The 19,142-nt window shown below is 37.9% G+C and overlaps 1 protein-coding gene across 3 annotated transcripts in view; it reads left to right on the top strand.

Annotated features, from left to right (window-relative positions):
* Positions 1-19,142, top strand: part of SKAP1 (src kinase associated phosphoprotein 1) — a 281,287-nt gene that overhangs the window by 29,875 nt on the left and 232,270 nt on the right. For all 3 annotated transcript variants that reach the window (XR_014014007.1, XM_081219315.1, XM_081219314.1), the window contains exon 2: positions 6,977-7,082. Coding sequence is in view for 2 of the 3 variants with exons in the window: in XM_081219315.1 (XP_081075441.1) it covers positions 6,977-7,082 (106 nt within the window). In the remaining variant the exon portion in view is untranslated. The remainder of the gene's footprint in view (positions 1-6,976; positions 7,083-19,142) is intronic.

Here is a 19,142-nt window from a genome sequence, read left to right as displayed (position 1 = left end):
GACTGTTTTCTCAGTACGTGGTAATTATAGTAATTATAATTTCACAATTGTTGTCATCAGTGATATATAATCTTAAGAGTTTTATCTGTTTTGCTACCTTTTTCTCTTTTTTCTATATTTTATCATATTGAATATTTTAAAAATCTTTTGTTCTACTTTTATTACATTAGTGTTTGAAAAATCATAGATAAACCCATTTGCTTTAATTATCATTGTCCAGGATGGAATAGTACCCATTAGCCCTATGTAAATAAGTAATTTAACATGTTTTTCTTCTTCTCTATTCCTTTTCTAACTGCATTCAGATGCTTATTACATTTTTTTTTTTTTTTGGTACGTGGGCCTCTCACCATTGTAGCCTCTCCCTCTGCGGAGCACAGGCTCCGGACGCGCAGGCTCAGCGGCCATGGCGCACGGGCCCAGCCGCTCCGCGGCATGTGGGATCCTCCCAGACCGGGGCACGAACGCATGTCCCCTGCATCGGCAGGCGGACTCGCAACCACTGTGCCACCAGGGAAGCTCCTTATTACATTTTTTTTACAAACGTCTTAATTAAGAATTACTTTTTAAAATAAGTTTTAAGATATACTTACCCACAAGTATCTAGATTTAACTTATTTTGCTGTTTTGAATTTCATCACCACCTCTTTCTGTTGATCAGTGTGTCCTTGAAAAGATTTTCTTCAGGAAAGAATGTAGATGGTAGAAATTCAGAGCCACAACTGTTTGAAAATGTTTTGCTAGTCTCCTTCATGTTATATAACCAACATCTTGACTATACTTAGAATTCTTTTTTTTTTTTTTTTTTGGCTGTACGTGGGCCTCTCACTGTTGTGGCCTCTCCCACTGCGGAGCACAGGCTCCAGATGCGCAGGCTCAGCGGCCATGGCTCACGGGCCCAGCCGCTCCGCGGCATGTGGGATCTTCCCGGACTGGGGCACGAACCCGTGTCCCCTGCATCGGCAGGCAGACTCCCAACCACTGCGCCACCAGGGAAGCCCTGCTTAGAATTCTTGAGCACAGTATTTTTCCTTTAAAGCACTGTAAAACTTTCATCTTCTAGTGCTTATTTTGTGGAGAGGCCATTTTGACTCTTATTTTGTAGACTACTTATTTTTTTCCATGTCGGTGCTTGAGGAATGTTTTCATTTTCCATCAGTTTTGAAATTTCAGAAGGATATACGTAGATGTTGTAATTTGTTCATTTACACATTCTTTTTTTTGTTTGTTTTTTTGTGGTATGCGGGCCTCTTACTGTTGTGGCATCTCCCATTGCGGAGCACAGGCTCCGGATGCGCAGGCTCAGTGGCCATGGCTCACGGGCCCAGCCGCTCCGCGCATGTGGGATCCTCCTGGACCAGGGCACGAACCCGTGTCCCCTGCATCGGCAGGCAGACTCTCAACCACTGTGCCACCAGGGAAGCCCCATTTATATTTTTTAATAGCTTCATTGAGATATAGTTCGTATGCCATACACCCTACCCATTTAAAGTGTACAATCCAATGGCTTTTAGTATAGTATTCACAGAGTTGTGCAATCATCACCAAGGTAAATTTTAGAACATTTTAATCATCCCCAAAGAAAACTTGAACCCCCTTAGCTTTCATTCTCCCATCTGCCTCCAGTTCTCCCACAGCCCTAGGCATCCACTAACCTACTTTCTGTTTCTATAGATTTTTGCCTATCCTGTATAGTTCATGTAAATGGAATTATACAATATGTAGCCCTTGTGACTCGTTTCTTTTGTTTGGCGAAATAATGATTTCAGAGATTTATTTGTATTGTAGCATTTCATTTTTTATTGCTGAATAATATTCCATTGTATAAATATGCCATATTTTATTTATCTGTTCATCAGCCGATGGACATTTGGGTTTTGTCCACATATTGGCTATTAAGAGTAATGCTGCTCAGAAGACCTAAATAGACATTTCTCCAAAGAAGATATACAGATTGCCAACAAACACATGAAAGGATGCTCAACATCACTAATCATTAGAGAAATGCAAATCAAAACTACAATGAGGTATCACCTCACACCGGTCAGAATGGCCATCATCAAAAAATCTACAAACAAGAAATGCTGGAGAGGGTGTGGAGAAAAGGGAACCCTCTTGCACTGTTGGTGGGAATGGAAATTTATACAGCCACTATGGAGAACAGTGGCTATGTTTGAGGAACCTCCACTATGGAGGTTCCTTAAAAAACGAAAAATAGAACTACCATATGACCCAGCAATCCCACTCCTGGGCATATACCCTGAGAAAACCATATTTCAAAAAGAGACATGTACCACAGTGTTCATTGCAGTACTATTTACAATAGCCAGGACATGAAAGCAACCTAAGTGTCCATCAACAGGTGAATGGATAAAGAAGATGTGGCACATATATACAATGGAATATTACTCAGCCATAAAAAGAAACAAAACTGAGTTATTTGTAGTGAGGTGGATGGACCTAGAATCTGTCATACAGAGTGAAGTAAGTCAGAAAGAGAAAAACAAATACCGTATGCTAACACATATATATGGAATCTAAAAAAAAAAAAAGGTTCTGAAGAACCTAGGGGCAGGACAGGAATAAGGACGCAGATGTAGAGAATGGACTTGAGGACACGGGGAGGGGGAAGGGTAAGCTGGGACGAAGTGAGAGAGTGGCATGGACATATACACACTACCAAATGTAAAATAGATAGCTAGTGGGAAGCAGCCGCATAGCACAGGGAGATCAGCCCAGTGCTTTGTGACCACCTAGAGGGGTGGGATAGGGAGGGTGGGAGGGAGATGCAAGAGGGAGGAGATATGGGGATATATGTATACAAATAGCTGATTCACTTTGTTATACATCAGAAACTAACACAACACTGTAAAGCAATTATACTCCAATAAAGATGTTTAAAAAAATAATGCTGCTATGAACATTTGTGTACAAGTTTTTGTTTGAACACCTGTTTTCATTTCTCTTGGGTAATATCTAGTGGTGGAATTGCTTGGTCATTTGGTAACTCTCTGTTCAGCCTTTTGAGGAACTGCCAGACATTTACAAAATGGCGGCACCATTTTATATTCCCACTAGCAAGGTATGAGGGTCCTAATTTCTCTCCATCTTTGACAGCACTTGTTATTGTCCATCTTCTTAACCGTAGCCATCCTAGTGGATGTAAAGTGGTACTTCATTGTGGTTCATTTTCCTGGTATCAACTGATGTTGAGCATCTTTTCGTTTGTTATTGGTCATTTGTATATCTTCTTTGGATAAATGTCTGTTTAGATCCTCTGCTTGTTTTAAGACTGGGTTATTTGTCTTTTTATTATTGAGTTGTAAGAGCTTTTTATATTTCTGCATATGTCTCCCTATCAGATATATGATTTGCAAAATTTTTCTCACTTTCTTGACAGCACCCTTTGAACCACAGTAGTTTTTCATTTTTTAAAGTCTTTATTGAATTTGTTACAATATGCTTCTGTTTTATGTTTTGGTGTTTTGGCTGTGAGGCATATGGGATTTTAGCTCCCCGAGCAGGGATCGAATCCGCACCACCTGCATTGGAAGGTGAAGTCTTAACCACAGGACCACCAGAGTAGTCCCCAATAGTTTTTCATTTTTGATGTCCAAGTTTTTCTTTTGTTGCTTGTTCTTTTGGCATCATATCTAAGAAACTATTATCTAATCCAAGGTCACAAGGATTTGTGCCTATTTTCTTCTAATGGTTTTAGCTTTTACTTTTTATTAACTCAAAATGTGATCCATTTTGAGTTAATTTTTGTATCTTGTGTGAGGTAGCTGTCCAACTTCATTTTTTTGCATATGTGGATATTCAGTTGTTCCAGCACCATTTGTTGAAAAACTATTCTTTTCCATTGAATTGTCTTCGCATCCTTATCAAAAATTTATTGACTATAAATGTGAGGGGTTACTTCTAAATTCCCAGTTCTTTTCCTTTGACCTGTGTGTTTGTTTTTATGCCAGTATTGTATTGTCTTGATTACTGTTGCTGTGTAGTAAGTTTTCAAATCAGAAAATGTGAATCCTCCAAATTTGTTCTTCTTTTTCAAAATTGTTTTGGATATTCTGGGTCTCTTGGATTTCCAAAGGAATCATAGGATTAGCTTGTCAATTTCTGCAAAAAAGCCAGATGAGATTTTTATAGAGATTGCATTGAATCTTTAGGTTAATATGGAAATATTCCCATATTAATAGCAGTAAGTCTCATATATGAACATGAGATTCTTCCCATTTATTTAGGCCATTAATTTCTTTCAATAATATTTTGTAGTTTTCAGAGTTTAAGTTTTATACTTCTTTTGCTGAATTTATTCCTAAGTATTTAATTCTGTTTTACGTTAGCTTAAATGGAAGGTTCCTAATTTAATTTTCATTTTTTCGTTGCTACTATATAGAAATACAACTGATTTTTAAAAATATTTATTTATGGGCTGCACTGAGTCTTCATTGCAGCACGCGGGCTTCTCTAGTTGTGGCGTGCGGGCTTAGTTGCCCTGCAGCATGTGGATCTTAGTTCCCCAACCAGGGATCGAACCCGCGTCCCCTGCATTGGAAGGTGGATTCTTAACCACTGGACCACCAGGGAAGTCCCATTACAACTGATTTTTGTGTATTAATCTTTTTTTTTTTTTTTTTTTTTTTTGCGGTACACGGGCCTCTCACTGTTGTGGCCTCTCCCGTTGCGGAGCACAGGCTCCAGACGCGCAGGCTCAGCGGCCATGGCTCACGGGCCCAGCCTCTCCGCGGCATGTGGGATCCTCCCGGACCGGGGCACGAACCCGCGTCCCCTGCATCGGCAGGCGGACTCTCAACCACTGCGCCACCAGGGAAGCCCATTTTTGTGTATTAATCTTTTATCCTGCAAACTTACTGAACTCATTTGTTAGACCTAATAGTGTTTCAATGGATTCCTTAGGGTTTTCTATATACAAGATTATGTCATCTGCAAGTAGAGATAGTTTTACCTCTTCCTTTCTAATTTAGACTCTTTTAATTTCATTTCTTCCATAATTGCCCTGGCCAGCACCAGTACAATGTTAAGTATAAGTGGTGAGAGGAGGCAGCTTGTCTTGCTGCTGATCTTAGAAGCAGGGAGGAAGCATTCAGTCTTTCACTTGTTGACCTAAAACAATCAAATAACCAGTTATTTTACCAGCAAAATGGGTTTATTTGGGAACAGCAAAGACTTGCAATTCAGGACGTGCAATCTATGGTGATCCACAGGCAAATCCAGAGAACAAAAGAGAGGAACTTTCTTTTATAGAGGAGAAGAAGGAGTTGGGAGGGGCTATTATAAACCAAGAGTCCATTGGAGAAAACTGGGAGTTCAAAGTGTAATGGCTTTTCATTGGCTGAGTTGTGTAACAGTCTCTCATTGGCTGGGCTCTTGCAGGGCAAGGAGAAATTTTTCCTTCCTCCTTCTGGGTAGTAAAGTATCAACATTCTTCCTGTTGAAGATACAAAGGTACATCTCTTCCTATTGAGTCTGCAATTGACATCTATGGGTAGGGCGTGAGCACTCCCTCTTCTGGTATCCTGACTTACTTAAAATGAGGGTTCTATTTATTAATTTTCACACACCATTGTGATGTTAGTAGGTTTTTTGTAGATGGTCTTTATGAGGCTGAGGAAATTTCCTTCTATTCCTAGTTTGTTGAGTGTTTTTTTATCATGAAGTGCTGTTGAATTTTGTCAAATGCTTTTTCTGCATCTATTGAGATGATCACATGGTCTTTGTCTTTTATCCTGTTAATATGGTATATTACATTATTTGATAGCATTTTTTTTTTACCTTTTAATTAAACTTCTCATTTTTTCATTCTTTAGCCGTTAGAGGAACTTGGAGGAACCTATTAAATGACATATGCAATAAATGTGATGCAGGTCTTGGAAGTTGATGGTGGTCCTCAGTGAAATTTTTATTTCCAGAACTTCATCAAAAGTACATCTTATACCCCATCAGAAGTTCTTGTAATGGCTATCTAAGATTTTTTTGTTTGGTGTTGTTGAGTGGTGTGAATGTAAAACAAAATTTTAAGTATGCTTATGTAACCCAACTGTATAAATTCATAACATTATCTTGATAGTATATATAATACAGTTTCATATTTTTGGAAGTGGAAAATTTTAACCATGTTATTTATATGCTTTTTAGGGATTATAATTCTTTTATGCATAATAAAGTGTATAGCTAGCATTTCTGGCAATTATAATCATTATCAGTGTATTTTGTCTTTGAAAATTTGTAAATGCCCCCCCCCCCAATTTCTTTCAACATAACATCATTTGTTCCATATTATATATTTCTATCATGTATAGAAATAATATATAATTATGCTCACATAGTTGCAGTTTCCTCCTCTTGGACACATTTTTTCTTTTCCATGTGGGTTCCTTCAATTGGTTGCACTGTCATTTTCATTAATGATGCATCTGCTGATTAATTTTTCTTCTTTGAATGCCTGCCCTTTTTTGTTCTTGATTTTGCAGTTCAGCTCTATTTTAAATTTCAGTTCTATTTACTGGTATTTCTCTCTAGCTTCTGTTGGCTTGTGACTTGTTTGTAATGTTTACATGTTTATAAAACTGACAGTCCATCCTCTGCCATCGGTGATAATTAATATTTAAATATTTCTTTAAGATGGTTTAGAAAATAATTATTTCTTATGGTTAATATATGCATTAACTTTCTAAATTCATAGCAAGGTCTTTGATTATCAGAAAATGTCATTTACAGGCATATATAAAGTTTTGTTTATTTTTTATTCTGGTGAAATATATATAGCATAAAATTTACCATTTTAACCACTATTAAGTGTACAGTTCTGTGGCATTAATTACATTCACCTCGTTGTGCAACTTTAAAGTTTTTAAAGAGAAAATAATACCCATTTCTTAGTCCTTCAGATTTTCCTCCTTCTCCCTTAGTACTTTTTCTTTTCCATTGATCAACTTTCCTTTTCTTTTAGATACTGAGGAGTTCCTGGGAGAAGTTTTGCGGAATGAGAACCTCAGTGCTGGTGCAAGGGACAACAGAGACCATATTCTACGGGGCTTGCAGCAAATCAAAGCTAGGTTTGTATAAACTGGTTCCATTATTCTTCTTCATAAGCTTTAAAACAATTTATAATCAGTAAAATCTACTTTAATTGTATATAAATTAGCAAAGTAAGACACACCTATCATAATTCTTTATACTTGGTAGAGGCTTAATAAATGTGTACTGAATTGCATTGGAGGTAGGCAGGCATATTTAGGGTAGTTTACCAAAATGGAAATATTTTGATAATTATGTTAAAAAAATTATCCTGCTTTCAGCTTTGGATTGTTATGTTAGTCTTTATTGAACACTTTTGCAAAATGTGTGAAAAGCTAAATATTTATGATTGTCCAAATTACTGAAAGGGAAGATGTTAAACAGTATGAGGTAATTTTTGTTAGGATTTTTGGTCTTGATTTTATATCCACATCTCCTTTCCTAATAGAAAACTTAAACTGGACTTATCTAGTTGATTCTCTGAGCACAGTAGAATGTCTTAGTCTCAGACTGATTGGAATATCATGCTCATTAAGTTTTTGGTTTTTTTAAATTAAAAGCCCTGACCTAATTTGTACCTTTTAGAATGTGAGCACCTGACAGATGCATACACTTGCTTGATGGTGGAAGAAATAAAAATTTTCCTTTACAGTATATTTCCCGACCACCTCTTGCTTGAAATGTGGTAACTGAACGAGAGTTGGGGATAAGAGAGTGTTACTTTACGTGTTTTCCAACTTGGAGGCAATGTGATTCAGAATGTTTGAACTGAGTACTCTTAGTAAAGGGAGAGCAACTGCAGGGATATGCCTGGGATTTGGTTTTTTGTTTGTTTGTTTGGCTGCACCGTGTGGGATTTTAGTTCCCCGCGTTGGGAGCACAAAGTTTGTTTTTTGTTGTTGTTGTTGTTGTTGTTGTTTGACTGTGTTGGGTCTTAGTTGCCGCACGCGGGCTTTCTCTAGCCGCAGCGAGCAGTGGCTACTCTTCGTTGTGGTGCGCGGGCTTCCCATTGAGGTGGCCTCTCCTGTTGCGGAGCACAGGCTCCAGGCACATGGGCTTCAGTAGTTGTGGCACGTGGGCTTCAGTAGTTGTGGCTCATGGGCTCTAGAGTGCAGGCTCAGTAGTTGTGGCACACAGACTTAGTTGCTCCACGGCATGTGGGATCTTCCCGGACCAGGGATCGAACCTGTGTCCCCTGCATAGGCAGGCAGATTCTTTATCCCCTGCGCCACCAGGGAAGCCTGGGAGCACGGAGGCTTAACCACTGGGCCACCAGGAAAGTCCTTATACCTGGAATTTAATTTGTGTGGCTGACCAATCTTAGCATCTACTTTAGAAGCCTCATTGAAACTCCTTAGAAGCAAGCAAGGAGTTTTATCCTTTCAAAGGGCACAGCCAGAATATATTCCTTCCAGGAATGTGAGAGAACCTCTCAAGATGCCCTGCTGGATCTTAATCGATCTTTCCTGCTGGCTAATTAAACATCACTTTTACTCAGCAACTGGGGACTGTGTAATTATCAGCCTGGGTTGCCCTGAATAATTGAAACAAACAGAATGCAAAAGATGGGAGCTTTTTGCAAAATGAGAATATCTATAATTTATGGTAGGCTGGAAGAGTGTTTAAAACAAACTTCCCCATAATGTTGCTTTATTAGTAGATATGTTTAGGCTTCGTTGTGTACCTGAAGGCTCAGTTAGTAACTTATAGAATTTTTTATTTTTTTAATACAAAGTTGACCTTTGTATTTTAGGATTATTATAAGGATGGCATGAAGAACAAAAGTAGAATTATTTTAAATTGTATTAAAGGGAGAGGGTTGCCCATAATATAATTGTGTATATTGTATTCATGGTATAAACGGTGATACCATTTAATGGTGTTAATGGTATAAATCTGTGATAAGGAATGTAAAAACAATTTTACTGCAGCTGTAGAGACAAATATACATGAGTAGGAATTCTCCTTTCCCATATTTGTACCACAGAACTTGGAAAGGACTAAATTTCAATCTGAAATTGATAATACAAGGTGATTTTGTGGTGACTCACTGTTATCACTTACATATTACTTCTTAGTCCTCTTTTTAAGTGCATACACACGCTCATACACACATACCCATGCTCGCACACTTAGAAGCTGTATTTGTTATGAGGTAGAGAGGGTTCCTTGTTCTCAAAGGACTTGCTGTGTGGTTTGTGGGATAGACATTCAGGAAATAATCAGCAGGAGTTTTAGGAAACATCTGCATTGTTGATGGGAGCTTTCTGTTCATTGATTTGTTGCAAGAAAGATGACACTTTATTTAGAATTTCATAATTATCAGATCAGGAGGAAATGAGGAGCCAGAAATTAGATACTGTACAAGAAAATGGAAAAATGAGGCTTTCCCTTGGCAAGCTGTTTGAAATTGTGAAATTGTCTTACATTTGTCCATTCAATCATCATCCCGTTAATGTAACCCTTGTCTTACTGAATCCTCTTTTTCAGCCACGTTGCATCTATAGCCCCATATAGCTGGTTGATGTTATGCCTGTATTGATACCAGCTGGTTTGAAAGCACTGAAAGCTGGTACAATGCCAGCCACATTTACTTTTTTGTGTGGAAGTTGTATCTTTCCCAGAGGCTGGGTGTGAAAAGAAATTTGGAAGTCATCAAACTTGAGAGTTAAATGTATATGGCAAGTTGCCAAGTAGCATCAAAAGAATTAAAGTCACTTAAAAAGTTTTATCTTTAGTCATATTAAAGCAATAAAATTTTAGGGGTTTGGTAAATTTGTGGGGGAGGGTAGGAACCTGTATAAAACTATTGATTTGGCACATTATGGCTTATTTGGAAGGTGGGTAAGAAATCTAGCAGGATAATCTGGGAAAGACACTAGATAAATATAAATACCATACATACATATATTCCTCCCCCAACTTTCCACTCTATCTTTGTTGTGTCCTCGCTTTAATCCCTTTAATTCTTTCCTCAACACTGTACTGCTCGAGAATGAAAAGGGTTGAGAGAAGTGAAAATAGCACTGGCTCTGATTCTTGGTAAATTCTAGGGGCTTGGCCCTAATTTTTATGGTGGCTCAGAATTCAGTGCTGTTTGCATGGCTGTGGACTCACTGTAAATCAAAGCATCTGAATCCATCACAGTTGTTATGTGCCATTTGCCACCCTTCTGTTGCCCAGAGTGACCGACCCCAGGAAATGACAGTTGTGTCGAGTCATGGATGTCCTCCAAGTGCTCATCTGTTTTTCAGTACAGGTAGCTTCACTATTCTCTGTCCTCCCAGACTTAAAATCATATCTGTAGTTCTATCTTCATAGGTTTTTTTTGGGGGGGTGCTTAAAAGTGTTACTAATGAAGGGTAATGTTTTTCATGTAAGACAAAATTAAAAAAGGATAACGATTTCTGTAAGTCCAAGGAAATGAAGTCCTGTTGTGGTATTTGATGTCCTGAGCTGCGATGTTCATTGCTCTTCTTCAAACTGCCTCCTCATTTAAACCTTCTCCCTAAAACTAACGGCTTTCACTTTCTGAGTCCAAGTTTTCACTGAGCTCTTTAGAGAATGATTAGGATGAAAGCCAGGCAGAGGCTCCTGCTGTTTTATGATGGTGGTCACTGCAGTACCAGCGCCAGCTGTGAGACACCTGGAATGAAGCAGACTTGATCTACACTCAGATGTTTGATGGCGTTCTTATGCATTTGCAGAAACAGTTGAGCATTTCTTAAGTTTGATTCAGGGGAGGCCATCTGACAGCAAGAATACATTGAGAGTCAGGGGAGGGATGAAGAAAATAGAATATTTTTATTACGGAGGTAGGAATAAATTCTCTCTTGGTGGCTCATTTTGGAACAGCTAGTCATTTATGCTCACTGTTGGAAGTGAAGGCCAGAGCCAATGGAAACAAACGGGGAGTATTGTTTCCTTTTGTGAAATTTAAAGGAGTTCCAAAAAGAGACAGGTAGATTAGTAGCATATTGAAATGGAAAGAAAGAAAGAAATAACGATGTAACAGGATTAGGGCACAAAACCCACAAAACCAGGACTTTTAAAGTACAGACTGAAAGAATATCTCGAACATGTCTCATTGTGGGTGGTTAGCATACAGCTCTGCATGAAACATGATACATTGGTAAAAATATCATAAAAATAATTCCAGTTCTTTTTGGGAATTCCGAGTTTTTCTTGTCAGCTTAACATGGATTGAGCTTTAAAACAGGATTTAGTTTAAGAATATATTGTCCTTGTGTCTTTGTATTGTAGGAAGAAAGACAAGGAGTTAGTCCAAAGTTAGTCCAGTATAACTCTTGGGAGCAAGATTTTCGAAGTGGTAGACTAAATATCATTACCATTAATTACACAGAGAGTGTTACTTTTCCCAAGTGCCAGTTATTGAGCTAAAAAGCCCCAAACAAAAAACATTCAAATGAAGTGTGCTTATCAAGTGAAGAAATGTGGAATGTGTTGTTGGTACCTCTGTGTTACAGGTTTAAATATTTGCTTATAACATCTCTTTCTGTTGTTTGTTTTGCTACACTGGAGTTTCAGTGCCAACACAGGAAAAAAAAAAAAAAAAAGAGTAGTAGGTACTTGTGCAATCCATCTGAGTTTAAAGAGCTCTGAAAAGGCTCAGAAGTCATAGCAATAATTTGACCACATCTTGAAGGTTAAAAATTCATTTCTTCCTTTTTCAGTCCTATCTCTGTCTCTCATCCTTAACCAAGAAAGAAAACAAAAACCCACAACAACTTCAGGGCTTCAAACCGATCAATTGTATGCCAAATTCCTGTACCAGTTTTCTGTTAATTAGTGAGTGTATGTTGAGATTTCACAATCGTGTTAAAGATTTTTGGAGATATACTTACTGTGGGTAGTGAGGGGTTATATTTGTTGCTCTTTTAGTCTGAAATGCTCTACAGGAGAGACATATAATAATACCTGCTGTTGGTCTCTTGGCTTAACCTGGAAAGGAAGATCATTTTATTATATGTTCTTTCATAGCAAGTCTCCTGTACTTTCAAAGCAGCCTTGAAATGTGTAACTCTCCTTTTAATTTTATGATGATTATTATTTTGTTTATTCTTTCACTTATTCAGGTTTTTTGGATTTGGTACCAGCTTTAAGATTAAATTGATCCATTTTTGTTTTCTTCTATACTGGGCTATTATGGTGGTATTAGTGGGCAGAAGCCTCTCCCTTTGGTCATCCCATAAAATAAATATTTTATATATAAGTAACTGTGATGTATAATTTTTTAGTAAGTGGGTTTTTTTTTAAAAAAAAGCTTGTTCCTTTCAAACCTTTTTATTAATAATTCCCAGTACTGTACTTATTAAACAGAAAAAAATGTTCTATCTAGAGTGAAAGGAATTTTGAAATGAGACCTGGGAGGCAGGCAGATAACTGAGCTTACACCCTTCAGGTTGGACTGACCCATTAGAATAATAAGCTGAGCACTTACTCTTTAGCAGTATAGTTAGGTTGCTGAAATTTGCTTTACTCCTGATAGAATTATAGCCATCATTAACACTTGGGCACATTCCTATTATCTACTCAAAATGGATTTGTCTTGGAAGGTCTCAGAAAATCCTTGGTGTCAATTTTTTAATACTAGAAGATTTTCTATCTGTCTGTAAATGGGGGCTCTTAATTCATACATTGTGTGAAAAGATCATTTATATGAAATTATTGTGTTCATTTTACCACTGTTTACTTTGGCCTTGATTTTAAGTCTCATTTGATCTGGAGCTAGTCTTTTGTCCCAGTGCTGTATTATTTTTACTCTGCTTATAGAAAGCCACTGGAAAAAAATGCCTCTCTGTATTCATCTTATTTGTGGATCTCCAGAAATTTGTGGCGTGAGGCCTTCCTGGTTGTGGTTTTCTCTTATTTGCTTGTTTTCTCTTATTGCTATTATAGATCCACTCTGTATCCACTTCCTGTGTTACACTGAAACTGGAGCAAAGGGAAGAGAAATGCAAGAGCACTGGGTCAGCTTTCAGGAGCCAAACTCTTTGTTCTGTTTTTTCTATGACATTGACTGATTCAATTGAAGATTCTCCTAACCATGATCTTGTGTTTTCTTTTTAAGTTGCCTCCCCACAAATGTTGTTTGGAATTATTTTTTTTCCAAATGTTACAAAAATGCAAACATTACCAACCAAACCTTGAAACCTCTATTTGATTTCTTTTATGGTATCACTATGATTTTTCTCCTTTTTTTTAAATTTGCAAAATGATGCAGGAAATTTCATTTCCTTGGGATTTAATTTTATTTCATGATTCTGTTGCAAATGAGTTGGGCCTAAAGTGGGTTTTTATAACCACACCATGTGAATCATTTCTTCTCTGGAAACCAGATCTTCTCTCCCACTGTGTAGCCTCATCTAGTCTCCCTGAAGTGCAGCGCTAGCAGGGTTGATAATGAAATGCGGTCCTTATTATGCTCAGCAAAGGGCTCAGAGAAGATGGGAAAAAAATCAATCCCACAGGAACTTCTTGAGTGCTAGATATCCATATTCAACCCCCATGCATTTAAAATGGAAATGAGATATCTTAGGGTTTTCATTTTTGATTTACACAAGATGTCACTGCCTCCTTGGCAATGGGAATATTTTACAGACCAACTGCTGACCTGTTTGGGAAGATCTCAGCCTGTCGCCCCAGGTCCAATGTAGTTTCTTCATATTTCTTTCGAAACTCTCAGCAGTGCTTTGCAGCAGCTTTGATTCTTCAGGCTTCAAAGGATGCCCCTTCCAGGGCCAATCTTCCAAAAGAAAAAAAAAATCAGTGTAGGGGAACAAGCAGCTCATAAAGGAAGGGGCAGCTATCCCTGTGGCAGCTCTTACTGTAGTTAATTAATAGGGAGTTTACAAGCCAGTAATACTACGGCTTTGCAAAGCCAAGAAAGTTCCAATTTGATGCTAATGCTTGGTTATGAAATTCCCACTTGGAGTGACTCAGTCTTCAATAATCCAGCCTCAGATGGTTTTATCTTGGATACAGTGTGGCTTATATAAGATGCATTATCATTAAATGCTCAAACTCAAGATCCCTCCTGAGTTTGTGAGCCTTGTTGAGTTCTCATTATAATTTACAGAAAACTTTATGCCCACATAAAGTTGGATAATCTCCAATAAGCTATTTCTCTTAAGTTATATTAGTTAGTGTCTCTCATTTGTGAATTCTGCCATAACCACAAGGTCCATTTTACAATTTGGTAATCAAGATTTTATACCATGTCGACCAAGTGCCTTTGTTCTTTTGTTAATGAGAGAACTGAGATACGAGAAATTAATTTTTTTAAATAAAAAATTAGGATTTAGAATGTAGAATTTCTAATTGGTTGCATAGTTTACTTAGCCAAGCCATTACAAAAAAAAAAAGGAATTGGCATCTTTCAAAAGCTCGTTGGTTTAAAGGAACTGTAAATAAATATTGAAGTTTAGTTAATTATATACACATTCTAGAGTGTAGCAATGTCTGCAGTTTATTTTGGAATGCATCAAAAACAAGATGGATGGCGATAGATGAATGGATAAAGAAGATGTGGCACATATATACAGTGGAATATTACTCAGCCATAAAAAGAAACGAAATTGAGTTATTTGTAATGAGGTGGATGGACCTAGAGTCTGTCATACAGAGTGAAGTAAGTCAGAAAGAGAAAAACAAATACTGTATGCTAACACATATATATGGAATCTAAAAAAAAAAAAAGGTTCTGAAGAACCTAGGGGGAGGACAGGAATAAAGACGCAGATGTAGAGAATGGACTTGAGGACACGGGGAGGGGAAAGGGTAAGCTGGGACGAAGTGAGAGAGTGGCATGGACATATATACACTACCAAATGTAAAATAGATAGCTCGTGGGAAGCAGCCGCATAGCACAGGGAGATCAGCCCAGTGCTTTGTGACCACCTAGAGGGGTGGGATAGGGAGGGTGGGAGGGAGATGCAAGAGGGAGGGGATGTAGGGATATATGTATATGTATAGCTGATTCACTTTGTTATACAGCAACAACTAACACAACAATGTAAAGCAATTATACTCCAATAAAGATGTTAAAAAATATAGATATAGATATAGATATAAACAACAACAAAAAAGATGGACGGATGGATAAGTGACAAAACAAATATAACAAAATGTGAATCATAGAGTCTAGGTTGTGGGTATATACATAAATTGGTGTTCTTTCACCTTTTATGCATATTTGAAACATTTTATAATATGATGTTTCAAAAAACATTATTTGTTTCACTTTGCAGTTCAGAAACCATGGACTTCATTCACCATTGTTTCAGAAAACCATAGACTTCCTCAATTTGGAAATGTAATAAACATGTTTGTGATTTTTTAGGATGATAATTTTCTGAGAATAACTTTATTATTTCTGGTTGATAGTAAACTTAGGGATAATCCTCCAGTTTTTTATTTCTGACATTACTAACTTTAAGTATCTAACTTTTATACTTCTTTAAAACTTCCAGGCCAGCAATTATTGAGAGCTGAAATTCAATTCAAGCATTCTGCCCAGGAGATCCTGAAATTTTGATCTTTTTTAAGGAAAGGCAATTTCTGACTTTTCTCATAAATTTGATAAAAGGAAAGCTAATATGAGATTGGTAGTCCAGTAGGAAATGGAACTCAATTTTACATTTTTAAAATCATTTTATGGTATTAAAAATGACAGAGGTTAGAAACAAAGCTCTTATTCTTTTATTGAACTAGAATTGAAAGTGGCAGAAAATCATTTTGGCCCTGGTGCAGTAAATGTTATCACTAAAACATGTTCAGGGGATATTAGGACAGTCTCTCAAGCACCAGAGACAAAAGTTCACAGAACAAGAACTGCTTTTTCTGTCCTTATCTTGAAATTATTAGATGTACAGGAGATGAAGGTATCTTAGCTCTAAGAGGACAGGGGATGAAGTATGTGTTGAAAATGATAATGTCTCCATTCTGGAGAGAGGTGAAATGGAGAGAATGTGGTGGGGATGGGTGTCTCAGCAGTGACAGACACGATGGAGGGAGTTCACAGGGACAGGAGGGCCAGCACCTGAACCAGCCCCAGGGCTGAGGAGTCTGGAACCGGAGAAAATTATAGTTGTGCAAAATTGTGAGCTGATGATGAAAATGGTAAGAAAGCAAGCAATGCTATTTGTTAAAAGTACTGTTTGAAGATTTTATTTAACAGGGAGATTAAACTGGAGCTGTCAGCAGCTACTTTATTTTGAGAATCTGGTAGGAGAGAAATTTTAAGTCCATTTGGGAAAAACCAATCATTTTTGAGTGTGCAGTGTGATTATTCTTTAAAATTTTGTGTAAATGGAGCAGGTTGGTAGACATATGTTTGCTGATCCTATAATGATTAAAATTCAGAATAAGTAAGACTTGTGAAATTGCGTTTTCAGGTTCCAGCCAGTGTTCTATACTGCCATATGGCATAACTAGAATTAATTGCCGCTCCCAGTCTCTTTATTCTTTTACTGAATATCTAGGTGCCCTGTTTGAAATAGTAGAGGTTCCGCAAAAGTATTTGATCAGGAGATAGATGTTTGGCATGTTCGTGAAAACGGTGTGTGTAGCTAATAGTTGCTTAGAAGAAAAAGCTTTTTGTAAGGTTTTCTACCCTAACCTCCCTTTTTTATTAGGAAAAAAAAAGGATGGATAAGAGAGTTAGCAGGGAAAAAAAAGAGGAAAAATTCTTAGGGCTCTATAGGTCAGTGTAAATGGAAAAGGTAAAGCAAGAAATCTTTTTTGCTAGAGTCTTAGCTTCTTGAGACTCCAGGAGTGGCCCGTGGACCAGCAACATCAACATCACCTGGAAAGCTGTTAGAAATGTAGACTCTCAGGCTGCACTGAATCAGACCCACTGGATCAGAATCTGCATTTTAGTAAGATCCCAAGATTCTTTGTATGCACACAAACATTTGAGAAGCCCTGCTCTACCACTTACCACTTTTAAGTTCTTTTTAAATTCAATTGCTTAAAACTCAGAATACATATTTCTGGAGATTATAACTCCTTAAAGGCATGGATGTTCATTTAAAAAAAAAGGTCTGTAATGGTACTGGTATGTGATATGAGCTCAATAACGTGAGTTGAATGAATGGGGGAAAACTGTTATAAATATGTTCTCCAGTCCTAGGCTAAACACTAGAGCAAGAGACCCTCTATATTATGAAAGGAACTGTTCAGTAGCCAACCCCACATATTCTTTTCCAGAAATAGGATGCTTTCTTTTTATTGAGCATTGGGGGATACAGAGCCATTTGTAAAGACGGTGTCCATCTCTTCAAACGTCTCATGTGATAACATTGTCTTATCCCAAACCTCTTCCCTTTTGAGATTTGTCTGCATGGCTTTACAATTCTCTGTCATCTTTTGAGTTCGGAGTCTTGCCTCACACTGTTTCAGGACTGAGGCTGTGACTCACAGTTGTCATCTTCACTCCACTATTACCACTGCCCCCCAGAGACCTTCTCTTTCTCAAATTTAGCTTTTGTCTCCGGATTACATCTTTCCATTCATCATATAAATATGCTCAAATCTCTCCTAATATTAAGAAAAACATTACATCCTACACAGTGATTCCCTCTCTAGCTACTGTCCTGTATCTCTTTTTTTACAGATGCACTTCTTGAAATAGAAGCCTAGACTAGACATTTCTGGTTTCTTCTTCTCTGGCCGCTCTTCAGTCCCCTATAATCTAGTCTCTGCTCCTATCATGTTATTCTTGACAAAGTACCAGTAACTTGCTAATTGCTACATCCAGGTGACGCTGTTCAATCTTCGTCTTATTTGGTCTCTCTGCAGCATGTGACACTATTGATAGCTTCCTTTTCCTCAAAAAGTAAAAACAAACAAGCAAATAAAAACAACAAACAAAATATCTCTCCCTCCATTTGTCCCCATGATAACAGTCTCTCCTGGTTTTCCTTCTTCCTTGCATTTATACTCTGATTTTAGGCTCTGGCTTGAGCTTGGTTTTCTATGCTGCCCTCTTCACTGCTGTCCCTCAGGCTTCCCTCTTTTCTCACCACATTCATTGTAGGCAGTTGCATGCACGTCCCTAGCTCTACACTTCCCCTGTACGTGGATGACTCCTAATTCTACAGCTCAACTACACTTCTCTCTCCAAGGCACCATACAGCATATTGGACAACTCCTTTTGGGTGTCTTATTGATATCCTAAACTTCACAAAGCTGGGGGCAGACCCTGCTGGATGCTTACCCAGCAGCCACCCTCCATTCTTCCTGGACAGCAGAACCCCACCAGCCCAGGGATGACTCATGATCTGAAAGCCATTCTGCTTTGCCAGTGGTTGGTCTAGGGTTTACATAAGATATAGTTTTGGCCAAAGAAATATAAAGAGAAAACTTCTGATAGCCTCTCACAGGACAGTCTTATGCTTGGGAGACCAAAAAAAAAAAAAAAAAGAAAAACACATTGAAATGCAGTAGCCACCTTAAGACATTACTGTGCTCTAAGGTGTTAGAGCAGAAATAAGGGAAGGGCCTAGGTCCTTCATGCCATTGTTGGGCCCCTGCATCATCCGTGGAATCACTTGTCTCCAGACTTTTTGTTTTGAAGGAAACATGAACTACTTATTTAAGCCTCTGCCAGTGAGGTTTTCTGTTACTTGTAGCCAGAAGAATCCTCACTGATGGAGTGTCCAGAACTGAACTCATTATTTTATATTCTTCTCACCCCTAAAGTCTATTTCTGCTTTCACTAGGTCCTGGCCCCCAAGGCAGAATCCTGGAAGTCATTCCTGCCTCCTTTCTCTTCCCTCCCCAAACCATCAACAAGCCTATCGATTCTGCATCCTAAATCTGTCTTCTCCTTTCTCTTCCCTTTGTCACTGGCTAAACTTTAGCCCTCATAGAGTCTTACTCAGAGCTCTGCAAAATTCTCTTTTCTGGTTCTCTGCTTCAAGTTTCTCCCTGTTCCAGTTTATTCTGCTCCTCCATTCTGTTGAAAGGGCAAACATAAAAAAAGAAGATAATTTAATCATTAATGCTATAGAAGATGTATTGATGTAGAATGGTAAGATATACTGTAAGTGAAAAAATTGGTTGTGTATATATTT

The sequence above is a fragment of the Mesoplodon bidens genome, assembly GCF_964165515.1.
Source record: "Mesoplodon bidens genome assembly, chromosome: 19".
NCBI classification, from domain to species: Eukaryota; Metazoa; Chordata; class Mammalia; order Artiodactyla; family Ziphiidae; genus Mesoplodon; species Mesoplodon bidens.
Note: the sequence above shows the minus strand (reverse complement) of the source record. Positions and strands in the feature narration are given on the sequence as shown.